Below are 12672 nucleotides of genomic sequence, written 5' to 3' on the forward strand. Positions count from 1 at the left end.
CTTATACCACTTTTGGTAGCATGCTGTTACTATTGTTGAGCATTTGCCCCTTTTTAGGTGTTTGTACTCGGCCAAGCTTGTATGTGTATGTTGTAGTCTTGAGAGGTTGACTATTATCTGTGGCAAGTTTCAAAACTAAGGCTGGCAATACACAAAATGCATTTTCCATTGACAACCATTCCTTCTGAATCCCCCCACCCCCCCATATACATGCACACTTGGAACAACTGGACATACGTGTGTTTTCGTGGGTAGAGAGACGATTGGCATGTTGAAATTCAGTTGCCCATTCATTTTTTCCCCTTGCTTTTGTGGGACATATCTTGGCACCCCCATACACTTTAGATGGTCAGCAGTCTCACCAAAATCAACTCTGGCTGACAGCTGTCTAATATGTATAGTGTGAGACCGTAAAAAGGAATGGTCATCAATGATGGCTATATTTCCCCAAGGTACCTGTCATAGGTGGACACCAGATTTCAGGAAGTGTATATCTTATCCAGGGAAAGCTGGGTAGCATATGGAAAATCCAGAAAGAGTAAAAATCCCTGGTAAGACGTAGCTTGCGAGGGACATGGATAGGTCATGTTTTTGGGGCTGGATTTTTATGAGATGAAAGGCAGGTTTGGTAGTAGGGCCAGGAGGGGCCACTCCAGGTTTACAGATGAGCCCAGATCAGTACAGGTGCTGAAGACAGCTTGTCACTAGGATTTAGAACTAAATATGAGATTCAATGAGGCTTTGAGGAACCTGTACAATGAGCTTGAATCCTGAGGTTTTCGGTCCCAAAAAGGGGACAGTATAACCTGTGTGAGGAACACATTTGTTGACTGTTGTGTTGAGTGGCTGGTAGTAAGCCACCTGTATAGAAAGGGAAGTTTTATATGGGTAATTAGTTAGCGATGGACAAGCAGGATTTATTTTGTGTTTATGAGTATGAACGCTGTATTTGTTTTGTTACTGAACAAAACAAAAAGACAGGAGACGCCCTGTTTGTTTAAAAATTATTTCCGTGTCCCTGTCTTTATCCCTTTGCTATCTTGCTGCTATTTGGTTCTTTTGAGCTAATCTACCACAATAGCTTAAAGGGGTATTCCGGTGAAAACCTTTTTTCTTTTAAATCAACTGGTGGCAGAAAGTTAAACATATTTGTAAATTACTTCTATTAAAAAATCTTAATCCTTCCAGTACTTATTAGCTTCTGAATGCTACAGAGGAAATTCCTTTCTTTTTGGAACACTGATGACATCACGAGCACAGTGCTCTCTGCTGACATATCTGTCCATTTTAGCAACCATGCATAGGAGATGTATGCTAAGGGCAGCATGGTGGCTCAGTGGTTAGCACTGCTGCCTTGCAGTGCTGGGGACTTGGGTTCAAATCCCACTAAGGACAACTATAAATAAAGTGTTATTATTATTATTATAATAATGTCAGCAGAGAGAACTGTGCTCGTGATGTCATCAGAGAGCATTCCAAAAAGAAAAGAATTTCCTCTGTAGTATTCAGCAGCTAATAAGTACAGGAGGAAGGATTAAGATTTTTTAATAGAAGTAATTTACAAATATGTTTAACTTTCTGCCACCAGTTGATTTAAAAGAAAAAAGGTTTTCACCGGAGTACCCCTTTAATTGGGTTTATCCAGGTATAGAAAAAGAGAGCTAATTATTATAACTTGGCTCCATTCACTTCAATGAAACTTAGCTCCAATATCACACAAACCTGAAGACAATTGTGTTGCTGGTTTTGGAAGATATTAGCTTTGTTTTTCTGATCCTGGATAACTAAGCCATCAGGTCACAAATCAGACAGCAGAATTAGGCTGAACCAGTGTCTTGATGAAAAAATGAAGTCAATACAAAATATAAGTATTTGCTCTACTTTCATTAATGGCCATGATTAAGTGCATGTGAGCGAGAAACGGCCTGTCGGCCTGTGTTGCATCATAATGGATTAAATTTGATGCAACACATGACCATAATGGATTAAAAACGGCTTGGCTGAATTGCAAGTGCCTCCTCGTCTCTTCCTTCCAAGTTCTACTTTTCATTAACATTACAACCATCATTCTTTTTTATTTTCATTTAAAACATTCTCAAATACAGCAATTTTGCTTTAAGTTCCCAGAGAAGACAGAAACAGTGGCATCTATAGACTATTTGCTTAGTTTATGTACCTCATATCCTTTCAGAGAAGGTCCAACTAAGATGATAGGCCTCATGGATGGAACCACATCATACGGAGGGATGTGCTCAGTCTGTAAGAGAAACACCAGGTCATATCTATTCAGCTTCCCGTACCTTCATGCACCAAGTAACATGCAAATCTGTATCCAAATCTACTGACCACAGATATTTCACAGCATGCAGTATTTAGAGAATTTACATGTCAAAACAACACAGGTAAACAAATAGAGGGAATACAATAGACATATACAACTACTTACTGACTTCTGCCTCTGTTTGGCTATTTATAAAGAGTCAGGAAAGCAGTGGAAGGTATTAGAGGGTGTTGGGTATAGTAGGTAAAGACAAGAAGAAGTTATAAGATGTAGGATAAGGGAGTGAGAAGAAGATGGGTTGGTGAATAGTCAGAAGGTAAGAAAAGGAGGAAAAGGTAGAAGGGAGAAAAGAAAACAAACCATGCGTGTTATTGCAATAAATACATCACATCCATACGTAGAACATGCTTCCCTACAGGGATGAGAACTTACACACAGATACATATATGACTGTCACTGGCTGATGCACATAAACGTCTGATAATGAAAGCGGGTGTCTGAGATTAGCAGATCCTTATTATCTACGAACAACCACACTCTTGTCCATTTTTGGCGCTATATTATCAATAGCCTATATGATTAATGGCCTATCCGCAGGACAGGCTATCATATGCAGCAGTGTCCGGCCCCGGCCATAGGATTTGCTAAGTGGCACTCTGACCTCCTGGACGAGTATATGGAGCACAGAGGAGACTGGAAGCAGTGATACTGAAGGCTTTAAGGTTACGTTTTATATGGTATTAGACATCTTTGGCAATTCTGGGCTATTGTCTTTTCTATGGCACCTGCTTAAGTTAAAGCCCTATCCAATGTTGGCTCAGCGGAAGGATACTTGGTTAAATTCACTGGCAACTTCATAGCCCAAGACTAAAGCGATTAAGATGTGGATGTGCCGGATGTCCTATGGACCTCCGGAAATTCCATATCCTGGTCACTTTACCAGTGGGCAAGTACAAAGTTGCAAAGTTGAGATTTAATCAGGTATTCTACCACCAGACCAACATCGTAATTACACTTTAAATCTTTCTAATATCCATGCTATGGACAGAAGGCCATTTTCCATTGCCTGATGCTTGGCCAGCAACTGGCTGGCAACTTAATCCATTAATGTTCTGCAAAAATGAAAACTGTCTTGCTAGTGCCTCCTATTGGTATCTATCATGGTGACCTAAAGTGAGGATGAACATATGTGGCAATGGACATCTGATCCGTATGGGGGTATGTGCTGCATGCCACTATAGTACAATACTATGGGTTCTGGACTGTATGGGGGGTATTTATTAAAGGACATCTGCAGCCTAAATACACTTATACCCTTTACACAGGATAGTGGATAAGTGTTTGATTGCGGGGTGTCCGATGATCTCCTGCATGGGGTCCCGGCTCTGCTGTGACTCTCCCGTGCAGGAGGCGTGCCGGCCGCAGCCTGACGCCACGGCCGACATGCCTCCTCCATGTATCTCTATAGGAGAGGTGGAGATGCAGCGTTCGTGTATCCCCACCTCCCCCATAGAGCTGTATGAGGAGGAGGCGTACAGTCGACCTCAGTGAGGTTGACACTATGCGCATTAGCCGAAGCACAGCGCTGCAATGCCGGGGCCACGTTTGGGAGATCAAACACTTATCCACTATCCTGTGGATAGGGGATAAGTGTATTTAGGCTGCAGATATCATTTAAACCTTGTGCATAGTACAAACATGGCCCATAGCAACCAGATTCCATCTTTCTTTTTTAAGTTTGATAAATGTGGTATGAAGCTACGCCTTGTTCATATGTCAGAATAAGGCATTGGTAACAGTGCAGAATTTCCAAATGGAATCCGTCTGAAAAATTCCACTTGGAAACTCCATTGTCTTTAATGGGATTCTGCTGCACCGTGCACATGGCAAAAACATTTGCCGCTGAAATTTCGATTACGGCCTCCACAGAATGATATGACAAGTCATTTCTTTCTGCATAATCTGAGCAATGCATTTCCAAGCTGTGCGAGCGCCAGCATATTCTGCCAGCACCCACAATCTGCAGAATGTCGGCTTTTGGGAAACAATTTTGGTGCACAGTTTTTTTTGCAAATTGCAACATTTTTTAAATGTTTACAAACCTACAAATTGCATTTTTAACATGATAAAGTTGGCGAATCCACAGGTTTTTCTCAAAACTCTACAGATTTATTATCGAAACTTACACAAAAATGCTGTTTTTCTTTCCTACAAAATTTTAACTGGTTACAAAATCCAACAGAATTGTCTAAATAGGAAAACCTTTTTCTCTTTAAGGGGTTATCCAGCAGGAGTTTTTCTTACTAGGACTTTGGAAGTTAATGGTGTTTAAAAAAAAAAAACTTTTACTTACCTCCTGTGCTCCAGTGGTGGCTCCGGTCCTGACTGCGCTCCTCTTCTGCTCATAACTCATGACGCTCGGGCCTGGAGTGATGTTAGGGCCTGGCGTATCACACTGACCCTCAGCAGATCACTGGCTGCGCCTTTGCTAGTGATTGGCTGAGGGGCAGGGTGACACTGCGGGACCAGACGCTCTAAATATTTATGTTGAGATTGCCGAGGTGATAGGCCGAAGACTGCAGAGGTCCTTTTGGATAGGGGATAAGATGTCTAGGGGCAGAGTACCCCTTTAACTGCTGAAGGGCTGAAAAACAAAACCTCCTGCTGGATAACCCCTTTAGTTTGTTTAAACCCAACTGGAGTGTGATGCGCCACTTTTTATCAGCACAAATAGGAAAATAGGGAAAAAAACTACAATAATAGTAAATCTGGGCAATAGACACTGAGATTGTTACTATAAGTGTGTCCTACCACCTACAGCCAACATCAATTTACATACATTCGTGCAGAGCACAATAAGCTTTTAAACAAAAAACATAACCATAGGTATAAGAAGACAGATGCAAATCACACCTACTGCTTACAAAAACTCTGCAAACTCAGGCTTGGTGTTATCAGATTTGCACAATCAATCCTATATTAGGACAAACCACAAACTTTAGTATTACCAATGGGTGAGCGACCGGTTACCTTCTTAAAGAAAGGGACACGTTTGGTAGTGGACGGGGGGGTTGTTACACTCCCCGTGCTGTTGTGGGGTGCTGACTGGACAACCTGAGGCTCTGTCTCATCATATTCTAAATCAACAGCATCTATGTCATAAACTAATGGGTTTTCCAATGGACCTGAAGATGAAGAGATGGGTAGACGTGTAATGGGGGGAATGAGAGGGGATACAAGACGGCTAAGTATAAAGTAGATAATGTCAGAGTGTTACAACAATATAAGAGAAAAGAAGTAAAGAAAGGAAAGGAACCCATGCTTTCTAAATGGCAAATGGATGTAGAAACATATACATAAACATATGGCAAAAACATATGAGAAGGTGACATTTTGGATAACAAAAAAGATGACAAAGATGAAGTAATGTGCAGATGAGGAGATTGTTTAATGGGTCATATAACTCGAATTATCATTTTATCACTTTAAAAAGAATGAGACACATTGATTACAATGTATGTCTATGGATTTGTCTCGGTCAACTGCACTTTTCTTTTGGTTAGGGTCTAAACACTTAGATCTTGACCAATCAAAACGTTTAACAGGTCTCTAGGACATGTCAAAAGTTTTTTAAAGCAACCAGAACACTTGGGGTATATTGATAGAATACATATTTGTGTATTGTCCCCAACCAGGTGTATGCTGAACATAAGGGCATGTTCACACAGGCATTAGCTGCTTGGTTTTTGACATGGAAACCATCCTAATTTGCACTTTAAAATGGTGAAATGGTGAGATGGTGAAACGCGCAAAAAAAAGGGGACATGTCAGCAAATGTGTAGGTAATTCCAATAATAGGAATAAGATAATCAGCTGCCAGACAGCTGCCAGTCACGTCTGAAGAAAAAATAAGTATGTGGCACTCACCAGAGATGAAAATGTAAGGAGTTTTACTGTATCCACAAAGTGCCGGACGCGGACTGGGCGAGAACTGTTGTACACCATACTCTGCGCTTCCTCTGGCCTATAGGGCCCAGACAAAGCGCAAAGCATTGCGTGAAATGGCTTTTGCCCGATCCTTGTCCGATACCACCATACCGATACCGGAAATCGGCAGCAAATCTGTGCAAAATGTGTCTGCTGCATTCTGGACTCATGCAGCTGACAGCCCATGTAAAGTCCACATGGAAGATTTGTACCAAAAGTTTATGCGACTTTCATTTAATGAGGGCAAATGTATGGAAGTTTTCTTCAGTTGCAGAAGTTCCTGCAATAATGTGTATTCTGGGTTTAATTGTTCATTGTATACAAAGATGTTTACATTAAGTGTTTTTTGCTTTCCAGAGATACGACAGCTAAAATTTCTCACCTGTAGCTGGAGGGGTTGGTCTGCGGGTACCACCACCCACATCGCCCAGACTGTTCGAATTCCCAATGGATTTACTGAAAGGTAAAGTTTGGAGAAAATACATATAAAAGTGCGATCAAACAGGTTAGTCTCTACTACCCTGGACTGTACAGATAATTATTTATTAGCTAAAGGGGTACTCCGGTGGAAAACAATTTTTTTCAAATCATCTGGTGCCAGAATGTTAAACAGATTTGTAAATTGCTTCTATTAAAAAATCTTAATCCATCCAGTACTTATCAGCTGCTGTATGCTACAGAGGAAGTTGAGTTGCTCTTTTTTGTCTGACCACAGTGCTCTCTACTGACACCTCTGTCCATGTCAGGAACTGTCCAGAGCAGGAGAGGTTTGCTATGGAGATCTGCTCATACTGGCTCCCTGTCTCTAGCATTGCACAGGCACATGGCGCTGGTGGCAGGTAACGGGAGTGAGCGCTTTCTCTCTGCCAGAGACTGGAGTAAGCGCTTTCTCTCTGGCGCTCACTCCCGTTGCCTGCCACCAGCGCTCCCTGTCTTTAGTGAAAGCAGAAGCACAGCAGTCCCAGCGCTCACTTACAGGGGATAGGCGTGGCGGAGGTGGAGCATAGCGAACCCTATTCGGCATAGGCCACACCTAGCCGACTGTTGCTGACCGCACAATAAAACTATTTTCTGGCTGATAAAGTGTTATAAAGAGCAGCCAAAGGTATAGCTGCATGACAAGTGTTATCATCTATACTATCATGGTATAAGTCTGGAGCAGTGGTTCTTAACCTGGGTTCGATCGAACCCCAGGGGTTCGGTGAGTCAGTCCCGGGGGTTCGGCGGGGGAGGTTCGCAACAGGACAGGCAAACCAAGCAATTGCTTGGGGCCCCGAGCAGAGCCGGTGTTTGCCCGTCCTGTAGCGACGGGGCAATTCCCCCCATCACTATTAACTCCCTGCGGCCCCATGTTAAGTTTAAAAACGCAGGGCCGCCGGGACATAGCGCACGTCGGGACGTCACTGACGTCCCGTGCGTGCGCCCATGGAAACAAAGGCGCCGAGGACCGGAGGATAGAGAAGGAGGAAGACGCGTGCCGGCCAGCTTGGTAAGTGACCAGCGGCACGTCATCCTCGGTGCTCCGACCACCGGTCCCGGGACCTACTGCTATAGCCGGAGTGGTGGTCGGAGCACTGAAGAGGGCAGTACACAGGCATACAGCCTCCAGCCATACACTGTATATGGCTGGAGGCTGTATGTCTGTGGAGGAACACTGCCTACATAATGTGGGGGAACACTACTTGCCTAATGTGGGGGAACACTGCCTACATCAGTGGTCTTCAACCTGTGGACCTCCATATGTTGCAAAACTACAACTCCCTGCATGCCCGGACAGCCGTTGGCTGTCCGGGCATGCAGGGAGTTGTAGTTTTGCAACATCTGGATGCCCACAAGTTGAAGACCACTGGCCTACATAATGTGGGGGAACACTGCCTGCCTAATGTGGGGGAACACTGCCAGCCTAATGTGGGGGAACACTGTCTGCCTAATGTGGGGGGAACACTGCCTGCCTAATGTGGGGGAACACTGCCTGCCTAATGTGGGGGGAACTCTGTCTGCCTAATGTGGGGGGAACTCTACCTGCTTAATGTGGGGGAACACTGCCTGCCTAATGTGGGGGAACACTGCCTGCCTAATGTGGGGGAACACTGTCTGCCTAATGTGGGGGGAACACTGCCTGCCTAATGTGGGGGAACACTGCCTGCCTAATGTGGGGGGAACTCTGTCTGCCTAATGTGGGGGGAACTCTATCTGCTTAATGTGGGGGAACACTGCCTGCCTAATGTGGGGGGAACACTGCCAGCCTAATGTGGGGGAACACTGCCAGCCTAATGTGGGGGAACACTGTCTGCCTAATGTGGGGGGAACACTGCCTGCCTAATGTGGGGGAACACTGCCTGCCTAATGTGGGGGAACACTGCCTGCCTAATGTGGGGGAACACTGCCTGCCTAATGTGGGGGAACACTGCCTGCCTAATGTGGGGGAACACTGCCTGCCTAATGTGGGGGAACACTGCCTGCCTAATGTGGGGGAACACTGTCTGCCTAATGTGGGGGGAACACTGCCTGCCTAATGTGGGGGAACACTGCCTGCCTAATGTGGGGGGAACTCTGTCTGCCTAATGTGGGGGGAACTCTACCTGCTTAATGTGGGGGAACACTGCCTGCCTAATGTGGGGGGAACACTGCCAGCCTAATGTGGATGAACACTGTCTGCCTAATGTGGGGGGAACACTGCCTGCCTAATGTGGGGGAACACTGCCTGCCTAATGTGGGGGGAACTCTGTCTGCCTAATGTGGGGGGAACTCTACCTGCTTAATGTGGGGGAACACTGCCTGCCTAATGTGGGGGAACACTGCCTGCCTAATGTGGGGGAACACTGCCTGCCTAACGTGGGGGAACTCTGTCTGCCTAATGTGGGGGAACTCTGCCTGCCTAATGTGGGGGAACTCTGCCTGCCTAATGTGGGGGAACTCTGCCTGCCTAATGTGGGGGAACACTGGCTGCCTAATGTGGGGGAACACTGCCATTGTTGCGAAAATGACATGAGAGTGGCACTTGCCAAGTTAAAGCCGCGCATTTCTGAACTGGTCTCTAAAAGACAACAGCAGAAGTCGCACTGATTTGCAGTAAATATTCATTATGTTTTTGTGTGAAAATCATGTTTTCATGGTTTTGTTCTTTGTTCTTAATGGTTTTGTTCATTTTGTGCACCTATGTATAAATATACACTTAAATATAAACCTCCTATGTTTTGAATTTGAAAAAATCATATTTTATTTTTCCAATTAAGAGGGGTTCGGTGAATGCGCACATGAAACTGGTGGGGTTCAGTACCTCCAACAAGGTTAAGAACCACTGGTCTGGAGGGTACAATATCTATGACAGTTGCGCTTTAAGATTTTTTAATAGAAGTAATTTACAAATGTGTTTAACTTTCTGGAACCAGTTGATATGAATAAAATGTTTTCCACTGGAGGACCCCTTTAACACACAGGAAGGGAATTTATCATCTCACATTTTTTAAATCACTTTTTTTGCCTTGTAGATTTCTAGAGTGGAGTATGCAAAAAGTTCTCAACTTTTAAAAAAGTTGCAAATAATAAATTTGTCTAAAAATTGCAAGGGACCAACATCTGTCAGAGCAAAACCGGCGTGCCAGGCGGAAATGCATGATAAATATGCTGAAGCAAAAATAACAATAAAAAAGTGTGGAAACTACGACAAAATATAGGTGCAAGATCAAATCCTCCCCCTCCCCACCCCTAAGTATTTACCTGGTACTAAGCCTGCTTTGTCGCATCTTCTGTTCCTGGAGCATTCTCATATGTTCCAACTTGACAGGAGAGGGAATGAAACCAACTTCACAGCCCTCCCTCACTGCTCGCCCGATCCACCAGTCATTATTATATTTCTGGGATTGGTGGTCAAAAGAAAGGCAGGTTAAATGGGCACTGTGAGATTCAAAAACTTTTCATATATTAGACATCTTGGCAAAACATTAACCTTTCTCATATACTTCATAAAAAATGTATCTACTTTTTAAAAAACATGACTCCTAAAAAAAAGGGGGATCCCCACACCATCCAGACCATAATCCTGTCCGAGTCCAGCATCATCTTTGTCCAAGCTGAAGCACAAGCTGGGACAAAGTCCAGGAAGTGAGGGCAGGACTAGCACTCCTCTGTGCTCACTCCTGTCCTATCAGACTGCAGCATGAAAATATAGAGGAGGGGGTTACAGAGCAGCCTGCAATGAATGGATGAGGAGACCCAGCACTGCACAGCAGACTCAGGGAGGAAGAAGAATCATGAAGTCTGAGGGCACACCTCCTCTAAAGCATAGTATTACAAAACCAGGTGAGCAACAGATGGAAAGTGTTTGTGAGAGAAATATAGGTACTAGATACATAAAATTATATGTACATGATCAGGATTAGGCACATACATTTTTTTTTTGGGGGGGGGGGGGGGGGGGGGGGGTAGGATATGACAGGAACTCTTTAATTGAAGACCTTATGGTACTTATCAGTATCTAGTTTTTTTCTTGGAATATTAAGGAAATTAATTATCTTTCTTAAGGTAATGGAACGGACAGCTTATGAGGCCTAGGTGCTTTGTTAGGGTGGATACTAGAGATGAGCGAACTTACAGTAAATTTGATTCATAACAAACTTCTCGGCTTGGCAGTTGATGTCTTTTCCTGCATAAATTAGTTCAGCTTTCAGGTACTCCCATGGGCTGGAAAAGGTGGATACAGTCCTAGGAGACTCTTTCCTAGGAATGTATCCACCTTTTCCAGCCCACCGGAGCACCTGAAGGCTGAACTAATTTACGCAGGAAAAGTCATCAACTGCTGAGCCGAGAAGTTCGTGACGAATTTAATTTACTGTAAGTTCGCTCATCTCTAGTGGATACCAACAAGCCTTTCTGCCTCAGCCATTTTGGTACAGAGATAGGGCACTAAATGGAATTATACATTGGTTTAGCACATATATTAATCCAGCTAACAACCCAGCTGAATTGCCTTATGTTAGTTTTTGCAAAAAGGCTTAGAATGTTACTATAGGACATATAGCAGTTTAGGCATTGTGAGACAGTGACAGAAGTGATGGTCGGGATCACTTTATTTCTCTATTTCCCTGTCATCTAGGGATAGTCAATATTTGTTCAGGGATCGATGTAGTAGGGGATCTGGGCATAACCCCTTTAAAGGGAACCTGTCACTACCGTCACTATTTTCATGCTGCCAAAACCACGGACACAATGTAACACTGACAGACGTTATCACAATGATATCTGTTTCATTCCGAATGGCTGTGTTGTTTCAGAGAAACCATAGTTATAATTTCACCGAGGAACAGGGCTCCAAGTCATGGGGCCAGTATGCCGGCACTGATTGACAGATCTCTCCCTATTGGTGAAGTCGCTACAGACTGCCCGGATGGTTAAAGCTGCATGAAACAAGTGACAGGTTCCTTTTAAAATGAAAGGTATTTCTATCCGATTTACCAGTCCTTGTTATGATTATAGCGTGTAAACCCTTGATGGGGAATATTACTGAACATAGTGCCAACATTTTCATGCATAATATCATCCATACATATATTTCTCTTGATTATTACCGTATTTTTCGCCCTATAGGACGTACCGGCGTATAAGACGCACCCTATTTTTAGGTGCAAAATCTAAAAAATTTCAGATTTTGAACCCAATAGTGGTCTTCAACCAGCGGACCTCCAGATGTTGCAAAACTACAACTCCCAGCATGCCCGGACAGCCGTTGGCTGTCCGGGCATGCTGGGAGTTGTAGTTTTGCAACATCTGGAGGTCCGCTGGTTGAAGACCACTGCATAGGAGGTAATACTCACTTGTCCCCGCCACTCCGGACCCGTCACCGCTGCCCTGGATGTCGCTCCATCGCTGTCGCCGTGTCCCCGTCGCTCCGGAACGTCTCTGCTGCCGGCCGGGTATCCTCGCTCTCCGTCGCCATCATCACGTCCTTACGCACGCCGACGCACGTACGCGACAACGTGATGACGAGGAAGGTGAGCGCCGGCCATACAGGGGATCCCTGAACGGAGAAGACACCGAGGAAGCAGGTAAGGTCCCTCCCGGTGTCCTGTAAGCACTAACCCGGCTATTTAGTCGGGCTGTTCGGGACCACCGCGGTGAAATCACGGCGGTCCCGAACAGCCCGACTGAACAGCCGGGTTAGTGTCACTTTCCCTTCAGACGCGGCGGTCAGCTTTGAAGGGTTAATACAGGGCATCACCGCGATCGGTGATGTCCTGTATCAGCCGCGGGTCCCGACCGTTGATGGCCGCAGGGACCGCCGCGATAGGGGTATATTCGCCGTATAAGACGCACCGACTTTTCCCCCCCAGTTTTGGGGAAGAAAAAGTGCGTCTTATACAGCGAAAAATACGGTAGATAGCAATATGGTTATACCAGTCATCAAT

The 12672-nt window shown here is 44.6% G+C and overlaps 1 protein-coding gene across 2 annotated transcripts in view; it reads right to left on the reverse strand.

Annotated features, from left to right (window-relative positions):
- The window catches only part of CACNB1 (calcium voltage-gated channel auxiliary subunit beta 1), a 138048-nt gene that overhangs the window by 30930 nt on the left and 94446 nt on the right, over positions 1-12672 (reverse strand). The window contains exons 5-8 of one of the 2 annotated variants that reach the window (XM_056547712.1): positions 9989-10125; positions 6651-6724; positions 2447-2466; positions 2177-2257 (exon numbers count right to left, since the gene is read on the reverse strand). In XM_056547712.1, coding sequence (XP_056403687.1) covers positions 2177-2257; positions 2447-2466; positions 6651-6724; positions 9989-10125 — 312 coding nt within the window. Of the gene's footprint in view, positions 1-2176; positions 2258-2446; positions 2467-5311; positions 5467-6650; positions 6725-9988; positions 10126-12672 lie in introns of both variants that reach the window. The other variant, XM_056547713.1, reaches the window with a different exon arrangement.

The sequence above is a fragment of the Hyla sarda genome, chromosome 12, assembly GCF_029499605.1.
Source record: "Hyla sarda isolate aHylSar1 chromosome 12, aHylSar1.hap1, whole genome shotgun sequence".
NCBI lineage: Eukaryota > Metazoa > Chordata > Amphibia > Anura > Hylidae > Hyla > Hyla sarda.